The sequence below is a fragment of the Ochotona curzoniae genome, unplaced genomic scaffold, assembly GCF_017591425.1.
Source record: "Ochotona curzoniae isolate NIBS_2020 unplaced genomic scaffold, NIBS_Ocur_1.0 scaffold_3223, whole genome shotgun sequence".
NCBI classification, from domain to species: domain Eukaryota; kingdom Metazoa; phylum Chordata; class Mammalia; order Lagomorpha; family Ochotonidae; genus Ochotona; species Ochotona curzoniae.
In genome coordinates this window covers 15816743-15841011 of record NW_024467108.1, presented here as the reverse complement: position 1 = coordinate 15841011, position 24269 = coordinate 15816743, and the positions used below count along the sequence as shown (strand labels likewise).

Genomic DNA, 24269 nt, shown 5'->3' with positions numbered 1-24269 from the left:
AAAACTCTAAGTTAAACAGATTATGAGTTGCATTTTAGGATAACACCAAAGTTTAAGCCAATTGTGTCATTTGTTTTATATCAGACATAAGTATAACATGAACAGCCTTTTGTTTGCTGCACGGAAACAAAAACATTCTTATTGAAACTGAGTCCATCTTGAAGGACATGACAAAAGAGGAGATTCCAAATGAGTTTGGAGTAAGCTGACTTCTTGGAACATCACAAATCAGATTTGGTGATAAAAAATTTCATAGGTTTTGCTAACTTGTGTTCATACAGTTTTAAACTAAACCATAGAAAATGGAAAATGGTATCAACTACTATTTCCAGAAAGGATTGGCTATTTATTTTGGTTGCCATGACCAGTAAACTTTAGTAGTCAGTCATGTGATAAGTGATAGAAATTATAAAAATAAAGGACTGAGAATAATGAAGGATGATGGTGCTTTTTAATTACAGTCTTTTCACCAGACATATTTGTAAGGTGAGGTAATCAACTGAATAGGCTCTTAGGAGGAAGTGACTTAAAATGTAGTAAATGGAAAATGCTAAACCCCAGAGTTTGGGAATTCAAAGAATAGCAAGGAATTCATTGTCAGTGCCATATGGACAAGGGAGTGGTGGGGTGGAGAGTGAAAATGGAATCCAACAGGTGAGCAGGGATTACTATGTATGTGTTACAGGAAGTCATGGTTGTTAACAGACTTGGTTCTGATGTCTGCATCTGAAAGACTATCAATTTTGTTCTAATATTTATCACCTAGAGAGTATTAAGCTGTGTTTATAGGAATAGATAAGGATTTGGAGTATTGCATAGGCCATATGTTTTTGAACGCAAAGGGTATTTGATCATTTTAAAGGTGGTGACTCTACCTCCTACCATGTGACCCTGGGCTCATGGTCTGTATTACACTCACCAGACCCTCTGTCCTCTCAGTTGGTACAGTTGTTTATACATTCATGTGACTCTTTGGCTCAATTTAGCTCACAATATTCTCCTCACCTAAACATGTATTGAATTCCTTCCATTTAAAATATGTAAAATCATATGGGTTTGTTGATGTTGTTTTGTTGCTTTTGAACTTTTACAGTCATTAAGCAGAGTTCTTTGGGCAGAGCACTGAGTGGTCAGGCGTAATGCATGAGGGACTCACATCTTAGGCAGAGATGAAAGGAAGTGCCAAAATCAAGAAGTCAAATACTGCATGCTCAAGAACCAGAAAGAAGTACTGGTTCTTTTCACTAAGTGTATTGGTTTCCAATTGCATCTGTTGTTTGATAAGATGTTTTTGGTTTTGCTTTGATTTGGTTTAGATTTTTAATGATTCCGTAATCTGTATACACCATGTTTTGTCAAATCATTAGTTATCATGAGTTGAGCTGCTGTGTACATTAGAGAACAGACAACTGTTTCATCTGCATTTCACTTCCTTTGGGTAAATTTCCAGAAGTGGAATGGCCATGTCATATGGTTGATGTGCATTCAAATTTTACCAGACACGCCATGCTCTGCTTGTGTTGGTTTATACTCCCACCAACAGTGTATTTGTGTCACTTTTTGCATAATGTTTGTGTTCCACCCATTGATATTTGTGTATCTAGTAGGTCAATTATTATTATTATTATTTTTTACTTTCAAAGGCTATTTTTCATAGTTTACATCTAGACTTGTGTTTTTTTGTTTTTTGTTTTTTTGGTTTTTTTTTCCTAAAGATGGGCCAAGGATGGGATTGTGCAGAGTCTTCTATCTCCTGGTAGAGTTTTCACTCTGATATTGACTCCTGTCTCGACATGTTCTCGTTGTCAAAACCTGTGTTGTGGCATATGTATTGTGTCTTCTCTGAACAAAAGTGACCAACTGTGAAATCTCCAGATCTTTGTCTTTACTGGGCTTCTAGTCTTTAGTGCGTATGGATTCCTCCAGTAGTTCTAATTGCTTTTCATGGTAATTATGCTAAAGGACTCTGTTGAGGTTCTCCCAGTCAACCTTCTCCCTAAATGACAATGTCCCCTGCAGTTTATCTGGAAGCTCTGCTGTTTCTGTTGCCATTTTGGTTCCCTCTAATCAGCCATTGTCAAGTTTGCTGTTTGTTTTATTTTTAGGCCTTTTTTAAAATTAGTCACAACACCATTTTAAAACTAAGGAGTTTGTATATAAAGTTGAATAAAGAAATGCAGGAGTAGCTGAAGGGAGGATATTAGGACAAAATGGAAAGAAGGGCTTATTTAAACGTTACAATAAGTGTTATAATAACTATAACATACATCTATGCTTTTCCAAATGCTAAAATGGTGAGCATTAAGTAGACAAGGACTCTAATGGAAGCTGATTCTAATGCACAAATGAAGTATTGACCCTAGATAATCAACATGGAATCACTTCTCAGCCTTTTGGCTAAGATCAAGCATAGATAAGCAACATGAACAATTCATGCTTTGTAACTAAGCCAGATAGGCACAGAGGTTGGTGAAAGAGACATATAGAGAAAGATCTTCCATCCGTTGATTCATTCCCCAAGTGGCTGAAATGGCCATAGCTGAGCCCATCTTAAGCCAGGAACCAGGAACTTTTTCTGAGTCTCCCACATGTGTGCAGGGTCGCAAGGCTTGGAACCATCATCTGTTGCTTCCCCAAGCCACAAGCAGGGAGCTGAATGGAAGGTGGAACAGCTGGGCATGTGCCAGCACCCAAATGGGACCCCTGCGCAGGCAACGCAAGGAGTTAGGCACTGAGCCATACTGCAGGCCCCAGATTTACTTTTGAATTGTACTTGTTTATCTTTTGTTTGACAAGATCTGCATTCTTTTTTTTTTTAAAGATTTATTTTTATTGGAAAGGCGGATATATACAGAGAGGAGAGACAGAGAGGAAGATCTTCCATTCGATGATTCACTCCCCAAGTGAGTGCAACGGCCAATGCTATGCCGATCTGAAGCCAGGAGCTTCTTCCGGGTCTCCCACGCGGGTGCAGGGTCCCAAAGCCTCTGGCCGTCCTCGACTGCTTTCCTAGGCCACAGGCAGGGAGCTGGATAGGAAGCGGGGCCGCCTGGATTAGAACTGGTGCCCATATGGGATCCTGGGCGTGCAAGGTGAGGACCTTAACCACTTGCGCTATCGTGCCAGGCCCAAGATCTGCATTCTTGAATGGAGTCCTCAAATGATGCAAATTAATGATACTCTACCATATATATAAATGAACATTTCTAGTAAGGATTAACTTGTAAGCTCAAAGAATATCACTAACTTAGTTCTAAGTTTTAACTAATATACATCTGTTCCATTTAGTCAAAATCCGTTTTGGAAAGATATTAAAGAGCAATTCTATTTCTGAAAGGATAGTGTTTCTCTCTTAGTCCTATTTTCTCACTAAAATAAAACGAGGATAGGGAAAGATATGTTGGCATTTTGAAAAAATGTTTGTGCTGTCATTTTAAATATGAAATAGACAAGTAAAGCATGGTGGCGCTTCTGAATTGTGTCCATAGATCTATTGGTGTATTTGACTCTGCAATTTAAATGAAACCAGTCAGAACAATTGTGGTTTTTTCCAGTCATGGTTCTAAAACATGAACAGGTAAATGGATTTTTATTAATCCTGTCCCACTTCTGTTTAAAATCAGCGAAATTGCCATCCTCAATCCTTTCTCCACAATTAAATTACTTCTTTTTCTTAAAATACTTTAATAGGGGGGTGGAGTTATAGAATAGTGGATTAAGCAACTTTCTGCCATGCCAGAATCCCATATGTATACTGATTCATGTCACAGCTACTCTACATCTGATTCAGCTTTCTGCTATTATGACTTGGAAAGCAGCAGAGGATAGCCCGAGAGCTTGAGTCTCTGCCACTCACATGGGAGACCTCCATGGAGCTTATGGTTCCTGAGTGCAGCTGGCTGGGCTAGGTTGCTGCAACTATTTGGGGACTGAACCCAGAACATGGTTCACTGTGCTGCAACAACAGGAAAATGTCATGCTTCAGGTAACCAGCAAGTGGTATCCTGATGAGAGGCCACGAGGAAGTTTGGAGGAATTGCTAGAACTAGCTACTCCTCTTCCAACCCAGCTCTGTGTTGATGTGCCCAGGAGAGCAGCAGAAGGTGACTCTAGTGCTTGGGTCCCTAAGCTCACCTGTGACACCTAAAGGAAGCTCTAGGCTGCTGGCTTTGGCCTGGCTCAGACTTGGCCATTTCGATAATTTGGGAGGTTAACCAGCAGATGAAAAATTCTCCCTTTCTCTCTTTCTCTCTCTCTCTCTCTCTCTCTGTCTCTCTCTCTCTTTTTCCTCCCACCCTCCCCTTTCCTGTCTGTATATGTGTTTATGTATGTTCTGCCTTCAAACAAATAAATATTTAAAGAATTGTATAATAGAATTACCATAACTTCATATATGAGTTGGATCTGGATCAGGATGATCTGCCATATCTTATATGACAACCTCATTTTGCAGTGTAACACTGTAATTCTACATACAAGTGAGTCTACATTGAAATCGTTGAAGATATTTAGTTAATTTGATACAATTCAGTTTAGCTTATTTGCTGTTGTTATACAATGAATCAATGTGAGATTGGCCTAAATTCCATATTTCATAAGCCTTAGAAATCTAGGACATTTTTTGTAGGAAAGTGCATGTGTGCAATTTAATGCCCATCTGCTTTCAGAAAAGAGCATAAATTGTTTTTCACTTGTTTTCTCTGTGATCATGATGTATACTGTCACATTTTTAGTAAATGGCAGTTCTCTTGTAATGCCACTACAATATAAAAATTGCTTGGCAAATGACAGAAATTCACTACTCATTCAGATCACTCCAGTCCAGCCCTTTTTACAGCTCCAAACATCGGAACTTAACATTCCTGTTGTCCATGCAATAAGAAACCATTACTTTTAAGTATTGAAAGTAAATAGAATTTACAACTTTTGGATATAGAAAGGGGACTGTCTTAAAAAGGGTTTATTTGTTCTGTCTATAAGAAGAGTTTAGAGCCTTTGTTATCTAGCATGTTCTACTTGAATTTACTATATAACAGAGGAAAATAAGAACTGTAGGGAGTTTTCTAGGTAACATACTTGAACATGAAAAACATCAAGTAATGCTCTGACTCCCTGAAAAAGTGTGTGCTACTTTGCCAAGTCATGCTAACTTTAATGTACTTTCATGAAGGCCAAAAAGCAAAGATTTTGTGATATTATCGCTGTTATGAGAAACATTTTCCAGTAGTCCTTTTCTTGATGAACTTCCTACACAGTTCTATAAAGGAAATTGAAGAAATGTGGTTCTTGTTCTTTAAAAACCTGCAATTTGTAAACAATGGACTCTAATGGTGCCGATGAGGTTCTTGAGGTCATCAGAATGAACACATCTAAGACATTAAGTGTATTTATACCAAAGAAGGTGCTTATTTTCTGTACATTTAGACATTTCCAGTTCCTGGTCCAGTGTGTAGAAATCTTCATTTTATCACAGCCATTAAGTAAAGAGCTGTACAAGCAGCAGCATCAATAGCTCTTAGGTAAGTTAGAAAAGAAAGGTCAGATTTTTACCTCAAACATGAGAGATAAATAGGAAGACACAGAGAAAAATAGCTTACCAGAATGGAAACTCACAAGCAGATGCCTCCATGGGATTCAGAACCTGGGTTTTTTTTGGTTTTGGCTTGTTTGTTTGTTTTTTGTTTATTTGTTTGTTTAGGGTAGAAAAACCTAAACTGCAGTTAACCAATTGCTGGATCCACAGCGTGGATGGCCCTGAGAAATAAATATGCTTGAAGAAACAGACTTCTGAAACTGTTGGATATGGCTCTGTTTGATTCCCACAATACATGTAGGGGAAAAACATCCTGTTGTGCTGCATTCAGGGCTGGGGGAAGAAAAGAACTATTTGCAACCATACCAAAGCATTCATGTGTTTTTTTTTTTTTTTTAATAAGGTCTGCTCTCAGGAAATGTCTAACCTGCGGAGGTTATTTCATGAGATAGCCTGTGTGAGGGAAGAAAGATTCCCAACTCCAGCTCCCCGCAGCCATCTTGCCCAAGCTAAGAAAAGAACAACTGAGAAACAATGGTTGAGTCATTCTGGTGACTCCCGCTCTTCCAAAGACTGAGACCAAGTAATAGGCAAACAGAACTCATGCTCTTCCCCATGCTCCTGCTGCACTGCTAAAGGCAAATATATTGTAGTTCCTCTTATCCACTGAATCATGTCTGGATTCCAGAAAAAAAAAATCATAAGGCTTTGAGAATACAAAACAGATTGAAAGCTAGAACAAGTGTCAGAACTAGAATCAGATATAGCTATAATGTTAAAATTATCATACCAGTAACTTAAAAAAAAAGACTGTGATAAATATGCTTTCAGTTTTAACGGAAAAAAGTAGACAAAATGCAAGATCGGACTGATAATGAAAGCAGAGATATGGAAGCATAAGAACAGATTTTTTTTTTTAAATAAAAGCAGCAATAAAGAATGCCATGTTGGGTTCACTTGTAGAATGGGCTCAACTAAAGAAAGAATTTTGAGGATACCATGATGCAAATGTTTGAAACTGAAAAGCAAAGAGAGGTATATAGTGAAGTATTCAATACCTGTAACACAGCTACAGTTTAGCATGTGCGCAATAGGATACCAGTGGAAGAGAGGAAGGAGCTGAATCAGTGTTTGAAGCAATAGTTTGGATGGGCGTTTATACCATATTGCTGTCAGCAGCCAAGGCAAAACTCCAAGAAGGTTGGGGTATACCTAATAGTATAAAATAAAGATAGGTAGGTATATAGGTAGGTAGGTAGGTAGATAGGTAGGTAGATAGATAGATAGATATTATTTACCAATGAATGTCTTATTCAAACTTCAGAAAATAAGTCTGGAGAGCTGGGATGGCAGGGGCACCTTGGCTTAAGAGAAACATGCATCAAAATTACTTCTCCTTCCTTAAAACCATGACAGGCAAGAAGGGGTGAGTATAGAAAAATCAACCAATCTAAAATTCTGTCGTCTTCAGATTTTTTAAAAATATTTATTTTTATTGGAAAGGCAGATTTACAGTGAATTAAGACAAAGATCTTCCATCTGCTTGTTCACTCATCAGTTGCCTACAACAGCCACAGCTGAGCCAATCTGACATCAGGAGCCAAGACATTCTTCCAGGTCTCCCAAGCAAGGCAGGGTCCCAAGGCTTTGGGGCATGCTCTACTGCTTTTCCAGGCCACAAGCAGAGCACTGGATGGGAAGTGCAGCAGCTGGAATAGGAATTGGTACCCATATAGGATCCTGGTGCATGCAAGGCAAGGATTTAATCACTAGGCTACCGTGCTGGGCCCCTCTTCCAAATTTCATTGCAATACCATGGATTAACCTACAAGTTATGTGATAGGGAGAATAAAATGATGGCAGGAAAACAAAGACTATGTGATTTCATTCATATTTTTGGTGTAAAATGTTGGAGTTTATAGAAATACAGAGTAGAATGGTGATTATGTAGGGTAGCAAGAGGAGATAGTGGAGGAAGTTCCAGTTATGATAAATACATTTTGAAGATCTGTGGCACAGTAAGATGACCATATTTAATGATGTGTTATATATTTTAATATTGCTAGAATTTTGTTGTTATCACTGCAAATGACTAATATGTCATGTGGTAGATATATTAATTGTCTTGATATAATAATTGCATAGTAGCTCATAAATGTATCAACATGCAATTTAAATTAAAAGTTGTAGAAGACATAGAGACTGTCATACAAAAAAAAATTGAGTAAGTTTGCTACCAGTAGACTTGCCTTGCTGGAAATGTTCAGACTTGCTCAGAGAAGGAAATGACAGATCAGAAATGGAGATCTACGCAAACAAAGGAAAAGCTGCAGAAAAGGAACCAATGTTGATAAAACGGATAATTTATTTTTATTCATTTTAATTGATGAACAGATAGTAATGGCAACATAGTATATGCAATAATCTTCAAATGTTAACACATTACAAAATTTAATTAATTTCCAATCATTTTTATTGAATTTAATTTTATTAAATTTCAATAATTTTTGCACCAAAATGATTGTATTTTAAATATTTATTTTTATTTTTATTGGAAAGTCAGGTTTGCAGAGAGGAGAGACAGAGGGAAAGATCTTCTATCTGCTGGTTCACTCCCCAAATGGTCACAATGGTTGGAACTGATCTGTAGCTAAGCTGATCCAAAGCCAGGAGCCAGGAGCCTCCTCCGGGCCTTCCATTTGGGTGCAGAGTCCCAAGGTTTTGAGCAATCTTCTACTGCTTACCCAAGCCACAAGCGGAGTGCTGGACCAGAGTGGAGCAGCTAGAATATGTCCTGGCACCCATATTGGACCTGGGGCATGCCAAGCAATGATTTAGCCGTTAGTCTATTGCGCTGAACCCAATGTATTTTTTAGTGCCTCTTCCCATGCAACTTTTGAAATACCTTCATATAACTGAAATGAATGAAAGCAATGATGTAGGAACAGGTGAAGGAATTTTGTGGATTTTTCTGATATAATGTGCTTGCATTACCTTTTGAGTTGAATTAGCTATAAAAGTATATGCAAGCTCCAGGTTAACTACTTAAAACGTTTTTGAAAGATAAAGATTATTAATAAAGTAGAAAATGAAATTATCAATGTCATGTAAAATCACAGAAGGCAGAAAAAAGAGTAGAAGAAATGAGTAAAGGTAGAATGAGAATAACCCCATAAAAGCTGTCATTGTTAGTGAAGATGCAAAATGTTTCAGCCACTTTGGAAGATAATTTTGCAGTAGGAATCCCACAGCATTGTAAGAACCTGTGCACAGATGTGTAAGTAACTTCATGTTGGTAATTGCAAAAGCATGGAAGCAACCAAGGTGTTTTATATATATATATGTAATTGCAACATAGTATGTATAGAATACGTATATATATATGCATATATATATATATTTGAGATAAGTCACACTAAAAGGACTGTGTAAAATAATTTCTAAGGAAAAGACAAAAGTATGAGTACAGCAAACAAAAACCAGAGTGGTTGTCTGGCTTCCGGGAGGAGAAAAACATGAGTAAGAATAGCACAGATAATTTCCAAAGCTATGACACAATTTTGCATCATAACATTATGATACATGTCAAATATACATTTGTTAAAACTCATAGAACGTACAACACTGGGTGAATCCTAATTTGACCCATGTTCTGTAGGAGACAGAATCTGTAATCCAGTCCTTAACATCTCCATGCTGTTTGTTTTCCTACTCATTGTGAGTTCAGTGACAATAAAGGTCGTTACTGGGTGGCATGGTCTGTGAAGGCGTTTTCAAGGAATGGATTTCTCAATTAGCCTTTCAGTTCTGGTTAGGATTTAGTTAAGGGAAGGCCTAGAGGCCCAGGTGTTGAGAAATTACATGAAAAAGAAAATCAGAGAGGCTGGGGAAAGCTCAGTTTTCTCTGATGAAACAGCCTAGCAAAGGAAGTGAGTTCATTTGTTTCCTTTTGATCTTGCCTGGCACACTTGGTTCCATTGACTGGGCTTTTGGTCATCATGTTTAAGAACAGGGAAGACTGATGGTACAGTTGGTTTTGATAGGGTTCAAAGAACATCAACTTTTTTTTTTCCTGGAGCTTTAACTTAGAAGTTCCTAAAAGCTTAAAAGAAAACCCAATTTCTTTGAGTCCTGCATAAAAATCGCCTGTTCTTTCTTGAGTATACACATAGGGGGCATTCTGAGTTTATGCAGAAAGCAGGAACTGAATTAGTGTCAGGATGGCATGATGTGCTGGGACAAATGTAAATATAGTATTTTCCTTAAAAGGTAGATGGCATTGTGGTAAGCTTGTTAGTAATAGTGAATTTATCCCCAAATGCCTGTTGTTTGTTTTCCATTTTCTTTTGCCGCAGCTTTTTTGCCTGTCAATTTTTTTGTGTGTTTTAGCCTCTGCAGCAATAATAAACATTTATGTATTTTTTTAAAAACCAGTTACATTGATTCATTAATGTAGTTAGATGCCAAGAAATCTATTCATATTTCTTTCAAAAGATTCTTTCGGTTCTTTTCAAAAGTAGTATATTTAACTAGAAGGAAGCGGAGAAATGAATATCACAGAAATAGACTTTTATCACTCTGCTTCCCTTGAAAATAAAATGATCCGTTAAATATAGTTCCTTTATGTAATGCTGCATTGTCAGACCCTTTGGTGTTTTAAAATAGTGTTAAGGCATGCTGATTGCAAATGACCCTGAGTGCTTTTCGTCCCTTTAAGTAATACTTACGGAAGAAGACAGTAAAGGAAATGAGGAGAAGAAAGAAGGTAGAATTTTTTGGTGTAGGGTAGAACCAGGTAGCATGATGTGCTGGGAACAATGAGTTTTGAACTTGGTTTTGTGATGATTTGTTTACTTAGTCTCTTGCAGCTTGCTTGTCAAATGACCTTGTCACTGTCAGCTGGCTCTTTTTGTAATTTACACACTTCCAGAATCTTGAATGAGCAGTGTAGTTTATTTTTCACCTTGTTATTGTTGTAAAGCTGTATGGTATGTTTCAGAGGATGAAGTTTTAGAACATGGATACTTGAACATGTAGAAAGTGGGAAATCATCATATCCACCTGGAGACTGCCTACAGGAATATTGTCAGGATCCATTCCAAGTATGCGATGTTGTTACTTACCCATCCCCTACTACTGTTCTTATCAATTGATCTCATTGGTTCTGTATTTCCATCTTTCCAACATCACAGTGTGGACTTGGCTTTCTTTCCTATACATGATAGGATAAGATTCTGTTTTTTTGTTTGTTTGGTTGGTTGTGGTTTTTTTTTTTTTATAGTACTTTCAGATTGGTCTTAATACTTAGTGGGAAATTGCAATGCTTTGATTCGAACTCTATCAGAGTGCATTTGCTTACTTCTTTGTAAGACAAGATTCTCTACAACTAGATATCCTGATTAATCCAAGTATGAATGTGAATGCCCTTTGATGTTACACTGAAACCAGTATTTTAAAGATAATCTATTGCTATTTAATACTTTATTACTATGGTAATAAGCAGCATAAATTTACTTTAAGCAAACTTTCCAGAAAAAGGAAATTTATGCTCTGTATCATTTTTTTGATGTACCATATATCTGCCCTTTAACTCTGATTATTTGAAATAAGTAATTTATCTAGATTAATGTGCATATTTCGTTTCCTGTATAAGCTAAAAGATCAAATTTGACAGGCCATTAATTTAGTATCTCTGGACTAATACTTTTATTTCATTTTTTGCACTATTATTTTGCATGATACAGTTCATTAGGCACAGAGATTTTTTTCTCCCCAGCCCTGTTCTCTTCCCCGTTATTTTCCCCCATATTATTACAATAGTATAGTCCTTCGGCAACAGTCACAAGTCCAACATTCTGCATTTTCCTGTCTTATGGCATTGTAAGTGCACAATGGTAGATAGTGAGTATCCTATGGCAAGATATATATAACAATCCCCTTTTATTCAGGAGTAGAGATATATGCTGCAACGTATCTTCTTTTCTTGGTATGCTGGTCTCCATTATACTGGTCATCTATGAAATATATATGTATATATGTTTATCTATCTGTCTATCATGTATTTTGCATGGAGGTTGCCTTATATCGGAGAGAACATATGACCTTTGTCCTTTTGTATTGGCTAATTTCTCATATCCATAAGCATATTCATTCATGCTACAGATTTCCTTGATATGCTGCAGATGGTTATCCAAAAATATAGAGAGACACTGGAATATTGGAGAGAACTTATTATATATGATTGTTTATTAGTTTTCTTTTTTTTTTTTAAAGATTTTTATTTATTTTTATTGCAAAGTCAGATATACAGAGAAGAGGAGAGACAGAGAGGAAGATCTTCCATCCAATTATTCACTCCCCAAGTGACCACAATGGCCGGTGCTGCGCCAATCTGAAGCCAGGAACCAGGAGCTCCTCCAGGTCTCCCACGTGGGTGCAGGGTCCCAAGGCTTTGGGCCATCCTTGACTACTTTCCCAGGCCACAAGCAGGGAGCTGGATGGGAAGTGGGGCTGCCGGGATTACAACCTGTGCTGGTATGGGATCCCAGCACATTCAAGTTGAAGACTTCAGCTGCTAGGCCATGGCACCGGGCCCTGCTTATTAGCTTTCTAAGTAAATTCCTTTAGGGCTCTCATTAACCAAGTCTTTGAAAAACACACTGAGGGCCCAGCACAGTAGCCTAGTGGCTAAATCCTCACCATGTATGTGCCATCATCCCATATAGACACTGGTTCTAATCCCGGCAGGCTCTGCTTCCCATCCAGCTCTGCTTGTGGCCTGCAAAAGCAGTCAAGGACAGTCCAGAGCCTTAGGACCCTGCACACATGTGGGAGACCCAGAAGAAGCTTCTGCTTCCTGGCTTCGGATCAGCTCAGCTCCAGCCATTGTGGCCACTTGAGCAGTGAATCAGTGGACGGAAGATTTTCCTCTCCGTCTCTTCTCCTCTCTGTATATATCTGACTTTACAATAAGAAAAATAGTAAATATCAAAAAAGAAAAATACATTAAAGAAAGATTGGTGGGGGTGGAGAGTAGTGTTGCATTGTCAAGATATTACCCACTCATAGCTTGTCTTTATTCATGTTTAATTTAGTTGCAAATGGAGTACGATGCCAGAGCAACAGGTATAAACCAGAACTATAATGAACAGACCAAGACATGTAGACGTATTCACTTTTGGTTGTTTAGGCCAAATCTTTTTAAAGATCACCAAACTCATCCAATTTTTTGTCAGTTGAGAAGAGGAACTAAGAACAATTATTACTGAATCAGGGACTCAGGTTTTTTGATGACCTGTGTGCTTTCTTTACTTTTTTTCTAAAGTAAATTTTGTTTTCATTCAGGTGTAATTAGTAGATAAAATGTGGGTATATTTAAGGTGTACAACTATATGACTGGCACACATCTGCATTTAGGAATGATTACCACAGCAAGCCCATGATTTATATATAACATCACAATGTGTGGGCATGCAGAATACTTGCGATCTACTCTTTAAACGTTAGTATCGTTATGAAAAAAAGTCCAGTTTTTCTTCCAAGTTCTTGTCCCCACAGAAATAAGAATTAGAAACAGAGGCAAAAGTAATGTGCAAAGGGCAAAGCAGGATGTGTTTAGAAGTGAGAGAGGGAAGATACATTCATGCATTACACTGGACAACCCCACATAGAGAGATGCCAGGCTTAAGGGGGCAGAGAGCAGCTTGTGAGGAGAGAGGAGGCCGGAAAAGTACCCTTGATGTGAGGGCTTGATGCTAGGCAAAAAGGCTGTTCCCACATGTAACAGTTCCTGCTTTTAGGCTTATTTATTTATTTATTTAAAAGGTGAATTACTGAAAAGGAAGGATAGAGAGAGATCCCATCCTCTGGTTCCCTTCCCAAGTGGCTGCAATGGCCAGAACTGAGCCAGTCTGAAGCCAGGCGCTTCTCAGGGTTCCCCATGTAGGTGCGGGTACCAAGTCTTTGGCCCTTCCTCCACTGCCTTTCCAGACCACAGGCAGGAAGTTGGATGGGAAGTGGAGCAGCCGGATCAAAAACCCATGTTCCGGGATCCTGGCATATGTAAGATGAAGATTTTAAAAAGTGGGCCATCATGCCAGAACTATTAACAGGTACTGTAATGGGGAGTGGAGTGATGCTCCAAACGAATCACAAATGAAATAGGAGCTCTGAAGTGTTTAGTTTGGAGAAACTTTCTGATACCTCCTCCCATGTGGACTGTAGCTTCTTCCTGGGCATGATAAGTGCTCCTTCCTGGTCCAGGAATAGACAGATGCATCATGGGAAACTGGAATGTAACCGGTGGAATTATAGTTCAAAGCTGATAGAAACTGTGATGAAGAATTTGCAGCTAAACTATTCCTACCTAGTCTTCCCATCTAGTTTCCTATGTCAGTATTCTTTGTAATATCAACTGTTTCTTCTCAGTTTTTTAGTGTGAGTAAAGAAAGATTTTTGTGGACTGGTATACATTTCATCTTGTCTGCTTACCCACAGCACTTAACTTATTTTGAAATAATCCGTAGCTTTTATTCCAAAATGATATAAATATTACACTACAATCAACTCATTGATTTTATATTAGAGAATGCAGGTACTATTTCCTTTCGTCCTAACATTTAATACTGTGCTGTATCATACTAGTTTCTTTTCATGGTACAGTTTCTTAGACTTAGTGATTTCTTCTTCCAATTTCCCACCCCTTACCCACCACCCATATTGCAACAATAGTATACATCTTCAACAACAGTGAAAAGTCGATCATTCTATTTAAATGTATCATGTTATGTTGTCAGTAAGGGGTTGTTTAGTGTCCCTTAATTATTTTCTTTCACAGTGGCATACTGTAAAAAGCCTCTTCCCAAGATGCCAGCATCTCATATGATTGCTAGATCATGTCCCAGCTCCTCTGGTTCTGACCCAGATCCCTGGAAAGGCAGCAGACCATGGCCCAGGTTCCTGGGTCCCTACACTTATGTGGGTTTCAACCTGCCCAACACTGGCTATTGCAACAAACTGGGGAGTTCACAGCATGGAATCGCAATGTCTCTCTGTCTTTCTGTCTGTCTCTCTCTCTTCCTCCTCCCGCCTCATAACTCTGCTCTGACTTTCAAATAAAAATTGTATCTCAGTGTTTCTATAATCGCATAAGAATTTGCAGTTTGAGCATATAATATGAGCATTAATGGAAAGAGGATTTTTTAACCTATTAATAAAAAATGCAGAGGACTTTTTTTCTTTTTTTTTTGTTTTTTTTTAGCACTGTACTGTCATCCATTAGGGATGTACTATCTGATATCTTTTCTTGCCTGTGATACTCAAAGTATTTTAGAGCGTTTATTTTCATAGTGGAAAGTGGAAAAGCTAACAGGGAGAGGATAATTGAAGGAAAAAAAAATCTATATGGAGTTGGTAAAACCTGCCTGAAGTATCCCTTCAGCAAATAGCAGTTTTTCCTTAGTTTTAAAACAATAGATATATTTATTTGAGATGCAGAGCAATGGGGAGAGCCTCCATCTGGTATTTTACTCCTCAGATGGCTTCAAAGCCAGAGGTGAGCAGGCCAAACTCATGAATGAAAATTACCATTCTAAACTGCAACGTGGGTGGCAGTGTCCCAGTTCCTTGGACAATCTGCTACTGCTTTCACAGGTTAATTAGCAGAGAGCTGCATCATAAACATAGCAGTGTAGAATTAAACTGAGTGCTTATACAGGATGCTAGTTCCCCAAGATGCTTCTTAACACATTACAACCAAAAACACTGGTTCCTCTCTTAGAAAAAAGAAGAAAAAAACTTTTGGGGGGAAGTAAGAATAAAAATAAAAATATGAAATCCCCTAAGATGTAACATAAACAGTATTGAGAGGGCCATTTATAACATCAAGTGCTTACAAAAAATAGAAATACCTGTAATAGAGCCCAGTGTGGTGGCCTAAGTGGCTAAAGTCCTCGTCTTGAACATGCTGGGATCCCATATGGGCACAGGTTCTTGTCCTGACAGCCCTGCTTCCCATCTTGTTCTCTGCTTGTGGCCTGGGGAAACAGTCCAGAATGTCCCAACGCCTTGGGACCCTGCACCCACGTGGGAGACCTGGAGGAAGTTTCTGGCTCCTGGCTTCAGATTGGCGCAGCACCAGCCATTGTGGTCACTTGGAGAGTGAATCATCAGACGGAAGATCTTCCTCTCTGTCTTTCCTCCTCTCTGTATATCTGACTTTGCAATAAAAATAAATATACAAATCTTTTTTTAAAAAAGAAATATCTTGAATAAATGGATCTCAAGGACTTATTAAAGAAAAAATGAACAAGAAGCAATAAATGGTAAAAATCACAGCAAAAATAAATGGAATTGAAATTTAAAAACTACCAATTGCCATAAGAAAGAGCCATTTTAAAAGAATATGAGCAAAACAAACATTTAGCCAGACTAACAAAGAAAAATCAAGTATAATTAAAGAAGAAAAAAAAATAAGAAGTTAGTAAAAGAATCTCTTTTTGCAGAATAGATTCTTTGATCATTATGTGGTGTCGTTCCTGATCGTGTTTAATATAATTCATGACAAAATCTATATTATCTGAATAAGAATGGCTATACCAACTCATTTTTTCATTTCTATTAGCCTGAACTATCTTTTTCCATTCTTTCACTTTCAGTTTCCACATATCTTTGTTGGTGAGATGTTTTCTCCTATGTAAAACAGATAAATGGAGTCTGTGGTTTTTTTTTTTAAATCTGTATTTTTAATCCAATCTGCTAATCTGTGATGTTTGATTGATAAATTTAAGCCATTTGCATTCAGGGTTATAATCGATAGCTAGTAATTTGTTCATGTCATTTTAGCAATAGGTTGTTCCCTGTTTGATTTAGTCTTCTTTCACTATTTTATTGGAACCTTCTTCATGTTTGCTTTTGCTTTTGATGGTGTTATTCCTTTTCTCTGTCAAGAGAATATCTTTAAGCATCATTTGTAGGGCATTGTGGAAGAGGTTTATTCCTTGAGTTTTGTTTACTGTGAGAGTGTTTTATTTCATTTTCAAAGACAAAGAAAGCTTTACTGGGTATTGTATTCTGAGCTGACCGTTTTTTCCTTTTAGAATCTGGAATATGTCACTCCATTCTCTTCTGGCTTGTAGAATTTCCTCTGACAGATCAGTGATTCTGATTGAAATCCCTTTGCATGTTAATTGATTTTGTTCTGTGTGTATTCAAGGATCTTTTCCTTATGTTCAGCTGAGGAGAGCTTGATTATCATGGGAAGTTTACCTTTATTATTTTGTTGAATACATTTTTAAGTCCACCATCTCTTTTTTATGGCTTCCGGAACTCCCATAATTCTTATACTTGGCCTTTTCATAGTGTCTCTTAATTCTTGAATACTTTCCTTGGCTTGTCTCAATTCCACTTCCTGCTTTTTGGTTGCTTCCCCATTGTCGAAGGAAATGTCTTCCAAATCTGAGAGTCTTCTACATTGCTCTTTCTATTCTCGAGGGTTTTCACTGAATTTTTAGTCTGCTTCATTGTGTCCTTAATTTCTAATATATCAGCTTTCATTTGATTCATTGCTGCTGTTTCCTGTGTAACATATTTCTTAAATAACTTGAACTCCTGTATGTGCTTCTTGTTGATAAGAAGCTTTCTAACAACTCTGAAATGTTTTATCTCCCATTTCCTCGATGTCTTCCTCAGTTAACTGTGAGGTTGACAAAGTCTTTTGCTCCTTCATGGGGGAGGCATCAGTAACATATGTTGTACATCTGTCTCTTTGCTTCCTCTTTGTTATTCTGGTTATCAGATACCTCTCCTTAGGGCCAGTTTCTGAACTGTGTTGCCCATTGGTCTACCCAGTTCTTTGCTCGTAGGCAGTTGTGCCTCTCCCTCAGGTGAGTTTCAGTTCTGGTCTCCTGTGATAAGCTTCCACCAGTCTGCCATAGCCCCAGCTCCTAGCTCACCACTCTCCTCTCACTGTGATCCTGACATATGGCTACACTGTTGCACACCCTTTCTCCCACTCCCACTTTGAGCAGTGTCTGGGATTAGGGAAACACCAGCTGTCCTGAATCACTAGGTTGTCAGCAGAGCTGGTCATGTCAGAACCTGCTAGCCATTACAGCTGAGCGCCACCAAGACCTATTTTGGCTGGAACCTATTGGATGCCAAGTAGATATTATTTTCCCTGTGAGACTAGTGCAGTGTGTTAAGCCAGACGTGCCTGCACAGCTCCCTTTTGTTCTTCCAGCCCCACAGCCTTTTTCTCAGTACACAAAGTGTCACCTGGTGTGGCAGTCTTGGGGATCTGAGCTATGTAATTCATGCTGTTCCTGAACCCACCTGCTTGGGCTCTGCCACTCTGCCTCTGCTCATGGTTGAATTAAGCAAAGCAGCAGGACAGGCTCCTGGGTTTCCCTTCTAAGTTCCCAGTGAACTCCCCTCCCCGCCTACTAGCTGCTGGAACTCTGCTGACTGCTGCTAGGATATCTGGTCACTGCAACACCACTCTGCTGTCCTTCAGCTTGCTGTGCATGGGTCTCCACGTGTCCCTCTGCTGTCAGCCTGTCCTCTCTTCCCCAGGATTGCTTCCTCTCTGCTTCACCCTGGCTAATGATTCTAAATCTTAAACTTGTCCTTACACTATTCCGTCCTATTTCTCCTCACTTTTCTTTTTATCTCAAGAGTATGTTTGCACACTGATTTTTGTTGTTATGTTAATCATCACTCTATATTGGGTATATCCCACTTATTGGGGAGGATTGGAGATTGGCCGTTTGTGATGAAAAGTAAGAAACTGGGTTACAGTGAATTTACAAGAAATTTCCATTAGACTTAAGGAGTCATTTTAAAAAATCTTTTCTCTTTTGAAATAGCTACACAATACTTCCTCAAAATGGATTGTCTAGAGAATTAATATATTCAATATGTCATACAGGTCTAATAGCCACAGAATCGTTTTCTTGATTAGAAGAAAGGCAGGAAGGGTGAAAATCTGCAAAAGCTTGTCTTAATTAAGATATATCCCCTGCTGTTAGAAAATCATGTTCAGGCATTATCACATCATTAGTCAGCTCATCACAATATTACTTTGCAATAATCTTCTGTTTCTTCTCAGTGGCTCAATGAAGTCGTTCTCAGGTCTGTGACAGGACTGAGCTGGAATATTAGGATAACGGTGCTGTTTCTTCAGGAATAGTTTGGCCCTGCAGAGAAAGTTGAAAATTGGGTTTGGCATTGTATTCGCAAGACAGTATTTTACAATTTTATTTCTTCAGAGGAAGTATCACATTATGTGGTGGAAAGCTGGGTACTGATAAGGTAATTGGTAGGCAACAATCTAGGAGAATGAAGTGGAACTAGTGTAAGAATTATACATAATGTTTCAGTTAGTAAAGCATTTCTGAGGGCCATTTTTTAGAACTAATCTTTCTTTTAAAAAAAATTGTACCTTGATGAGACTGTATTAGGTATTCAGATTTAGGGATTTATGAATATGGTATGTGAGATATGCATTTTTAAGGATGACATAATCTCAAGGTATGATGCATATTTTCTACCTGTGCATCACATGAAGTGTGTTTTAGAGAGAGCACTGACACTGTATCTCTTTCATGGACTTTCCTGCTTGCCTCCCTTCCGTTCAGAATGCTAAGGAGAACGGAGATTCAAGAGCAAGAATGTTAGCTATAGCTTTCTTCATAATTTGGATTGTTTCACTGCATGATCTTTTTTGCGTTGTATTTTCTATATCTATGTGTGTGTATTTTTCGTTAATGTCAGTATACTGACAAGTTGTATTACAGAGGTACAATCAAATATGCTTTGAGATTTTGCACAAGCTTATTCTGGACAAAACCATGTTAAATTATAGGCTTATGTACATGAAGAATTCTCAGTTCTGTGTTTCTTTTTTTTTTTTTAAAGATTTATTTTTATTATTTTTTATTGGAAAGGCGGATATACAGAGAGGAGATACAGAGAGGAAGATCTTCCATCCGATGATTCACTCCCCAAGTGAGCCGCAACGGGTCGATACTATGCCGATCCGAAGCCAGGAGCCTCTTCCGGGTCTCCCACGCGGGTGCAGGGTCCCAAAGCTTTGGGCCGTCCTCAACTGCTTTCCCAGGCCACAGGCAGGGAGCTGGAAGGGAAGCGGGGCTGCCGGGATTAGAACCGGCGCCCATATGGGATCCCGGGCGTGCTAGGCGAGGACTTAACCACTTGCGCCACCGCGCCGGGCCCAGTTCTGTGTTTCTTAATACACGTTTCAGAGTCATTTATATATTTTAATTTGTGCTTTCAACCTCCAAGGAATATCATGGTCAACAAAGATCTCCAGCTGGAAAATAGCTTTACCTGATATGTAAGACTCGTTTTTGTTCTTGGACTTCGCCATGAACTCTCTTGGGCGAGGGCTCAATGATAGGGAAAAATAGAAAACTATAAACACTGTAAGACTCTCCTTTTATGGATCTAGATAAACATAAATTTGTGGCATATCGACTGAAAGGCAAGGGTTATAGAGCATAAAAATTTTCTAGTGATTGAAATACTAAGGTCATTGAAATAAAAATGACAGTGTTATCAGTCAATAGCATGATTTAATTAAAAACACGTACCTAGAGAGTGGCATGATCAAAGGAGAAAAATAATGCACTTTCTAGGAGTTCTGGATGTCAGAGTGAAACTATTTATATTTTAGAACTGATTTTTTTTAAAAGATATGTTTGTTTGAAAAGCATATTTACATAGAGAGAGAAAATCAGATCTTCCATCTACTAGTCTAAACTCCAAATGTCCGCAACAGCTGGGCAGGGCCAGGCTGGGGCCAGGAACCAAAACCTCCGCCCTGGTCTCCCACGTGGGTGTGGCAGCCCAAGAGCTTGGTCCATCCTCCACTGGTTTCCCACTGTCATTAGCAGGGGTGCTAAATGAGAAGTGGAACAGCCAGGATTTCAATATGATGCTGGCATTACAGGCAACAACTTAACCTGATATGCCACAACAATGGCGACATCTTTTGCAACATTTGTTTTCTTCCTGTGTGTGTTATAAAAACATAGAGTGTTAAAAACAAAACCCAGAACAGAAACTTGTTAAATATCTCTGATTCAATACATGTGCATGAATGTAAATGTTAAATATCCATCCTGCTTCTCAGTAATACTTGTGACTGCTGTACTCAGAGATGATTTGCAACCTAATGAATCAGGAGTAGGCATCTAGCCTGGTAAGGTGGTTAGGGCACCTTCTCGCACTTCAGCATGCCTGGATTTGATTCCTGGCTCTGGATCCTCATTCCAGCTTCCTGCCAATGCACACTCCGTGAGACAGCAGTGATGGCTCAAGTACTTATTTGGCTTTCTGCTGCCCATTAAGGAGTCTTGAATTTCTGGCTCCTGTCTCCAGTTCCAGCTGACCCCATTCATTGTGGGCATCCAGGGAGTTAACCAATGAATGGGGATGTATGTCTGCTCATATGTTTCTTTGTCTGTTTCTCAAATAAATAAAAATGTAAAACAATCTACTCGATGTCCAGGAAAAGGCAGTAGCCATAAAGTATAGATTTGTAGAATTTTGTGGAAATTGCAAATATTCAGTTAGTGATAATTGTACTGCAGCTTGGGAATTTTAACTTTACATTCTATCTCAGCCTGATTGTGTGACTTTGTCAAGAATAAAGTACAGGTCTCCTTAATTTTCATAGTTAATGTGTCCAGTTGGTTTCTTCAAAGAATCATTGTAATTAACTTTGACAGGTAGATTTTTCTCTTTGGAAAAAAATAGAGGTTAGGAATGTTTTCAACCAGTATCTAGTGCCTTAAAATATAGTATATAATATTATGTATCTTAGAGGCACAGTATCCAGGCAGATATACACAACATTTAAGAAGGAGAGCCTTACAGACAAATATCCATAAGTATGAAAGTAGCACGATAATTTCTGTGAAAATATAACCTCAGGGTTTACTCAAAGTAGAGAGTAGGGCCACCTATTCAAGATGTGACAAAGGAACATGGAAAAAAGATGATACAGATCTCAAGGAAGTTTTCCCAAAGAGATGAGCACAAAGATCTAGATTTGAAAATATGGGAACAGTTTTTAAATGATGCATTCCTCCATGCATGGTAGTTAGTGGTACAGTATAACTATTTCTAAGATAGCATGAGAGAATGGGTTCGGTGTGGTAGCCTAGTGGCTAAAGTCCTCTCCTTGAATGCACCAGGATCCCATATGGGTGCAGAGTCTAATCCTGGTGGCCCTGCTTCCCATACAGCTCCCTGCTTGTGGCCTGGGAAAGCAATTGAGGATGGCTCAAAGCCTTGGGTCCCTGCAGCCACGCAGAAGACCTCAAGGAGACTCCTGGCTCCTGGCTTCAGATCAGCTCAGCTCTGACCGTTGCAGCCACTTGAGGACTGAACCAGGAGACAGATTTTCCTCTCTGTCTCTCCTCCTCTATATATATCTGACTTTGCAATAAAAATAGATATATTTAAAAAAAAAGATAGCTTTAGAGATGTTTCCTCTGTTCATAGCATTTTTTGTCTTTCCTTTCTCTCCTCCTTCCTTTCTCTCTGCCTGTTTCCCTTCTGTCTCTCCTTCATCGTGACATCCTTATGTGCTGAGTTTTTTAGCCCAAAGCTTGGCTCACACTTTACCTTTGTTACTGTATTCTACCATATTCGTCCATCTATTCCAAACCATGCATTTCTTACTTATGTAACTCAATGGTGTTTTCTAGATAATATTCTTTTTGGATGTTTGTTACTTTCAACATTATATTAGCATGGTGCATAGTGTTTTTGTTTGTAACAAATTATGCTGTTTCACTTCAAATAACATTCCATTATATTAACACAGCACAGATTTTCCATTTTCATGTTAATGGGCGTATTAGTTGTGTCCGTCTTGCTGTTTTCAGTAATGTTGCTGTAAACCTTCTCTTATTTGCCATACATACGTGTTAACAGTTCCTGCCGGATCTGTGTCTGGGAATGGAATCATTAGACCATAGTAAGTGCAAAGATGAAACTGTTAATAACAAATTATTTTCCAAAACTTTTGTGCTGATATTTACTCTTAGGAGAATGCATAAGGCCTCTTTTGTTTCATGTACTTTTCATACTTGGGCTTACGAGTATAATTTCTATTAAATGAATGCCATGTAATGTGAGTGCTATGTAATGATGTGTGGCTCTGATTCATATTGCCTGAGTAATTAGTGAGATCATGTGTCTTTGATGGTTTGTGTTGGTTATATGTCTTTTCTCTAACCTCTCATTTATAAGATTTCATTAATTTATACTAATGAATGCTTGCTGTTTTTGCATTTGCAGGAACTACACTGTTTTAACTGTATCACATGTGTGCAATTGTTAAGGAGAAACTCTTTTGTGTTTTAATAATGTATGAAATTGGGAATAAAGTGTGAAACCCTTGTGTTTTAAATTGATTTTCATGTTTTATGTTTTCACATCTTGCTGATTATTATTTTTTGACAGAACGATTCCGAGATTTACTGCTGCCTCCATCGAGTCATGACTCTGAGATTCTGCCCTTCATTCAATCCAGAAACTATCCAAAGTAAGCAAGAGAATTTTACTAAGTACTGAGAAGGGCAAAAGTCATAGCTCTGGGGGAGACATGAATGGGCAACGGAAAAAACAGATTGTTTCTTAGAACTTCTGAAAACCCTGAATGATCTAACTTAAACAACAAGGGCTGCTCCTCCCCTATCCTGTACCGGGCACCTCTCGGCTGGATCACGTAGACCTGCTTTCCAGTGCCACCACCTGTGCCTGAGGAATTGTGACAAACTGCAACAAAACACTTTCTGCTTCATTATCTCAGCCTGTTTCTTTTGGTTTGGTGCTGTAGATTGCTATGGTGTGGGTGATGCCCCAACCGCTTTCTTATTTTCAGTCTCTTCAATGATTATTTCACATTATGACGAGTAGCTGTCAGCGTAATTATATGCTAGAAAACAAATTGTCATTTCTGTATACCTCTTTACCCTATGAATAGCTGGGGGGACCTAATGTCTCTTGTGAGGAAAGCTTTTTCTTTTCTCAGATATCGGAAGTGCCTTTGTTGGTTGTTGAAGCGCCTTTATTCTGTTGCATGAGGAAGTACTTGCTACACACACTCTTCCTTAAAGACTAATAGAGGCTCAAACCTTGATCCGCTGGAATTTTGGAGCGTCTTCAAAAGCATCTGATTATGTTTAACAATTTCTATGTGACAAGAGTAAAAAAACTAATACAACAATTAAATACAGTAAAATGTTAAATATTAAATTGCATGTAGAATTAACCAGATTTGCATATTTCTGCATACATTAGGGAAACTGCTCACTAATCTTGAAGGACCATTATGTCCCTGGTAACTATCAGCTTTCCCTTAGTGCTGTCAATGAAAGTTAATTTATAAAATATTTCTAATTTTTTGCTAGATGCTAAAATGTGGGGCCATGTTTTAGAACCACCTAACATTTTTTTTAAGATTTATTTTATTTTTATTGAAAAGTCAGATACACATAGAGGAGTAGAGACAGAGAGGAAGATCTTCCGTCTACTGATTCACTACCTAAATGGCCACAATGGCAAGATTTGAGCCAGTCCAAAGCCAGGAGCCTGGAGCCTCTTCTGGGTCTCCCAGGGCTTTGGGCCATCCTCAATTGCTTTCCCAAGCTACAAGTGGAGAGCTGGATGAAAAGCAGGGCCGCCGAGATTAGAACTGGCACCC

General features: G+C 38.5%; 1 protein-coding gene across 2 annotated transcripts in view; it reads left to right on the top strand.

Annotated features, from left to right (window-relative positions):
- The window catches only part of NOX4 (NADPH oxidase 4), a 139016-nt gene that overhangs the window by 86754 nt on the left and 27993 nt on the right, over positions 1-24269 (top strand). For both annotated transcript variants that reach the window (XM_040963985.1, XM_040963984.1), the window contains exon 13: positions 23027-23108. In XM_040963985.1, coding sequence (XP_040819919.1) covers positions 23027-23108 — 82 coding nt within the window. The remainder of the gene's footprint in view (positions 1-23026; positions 23109-24269) is intronic.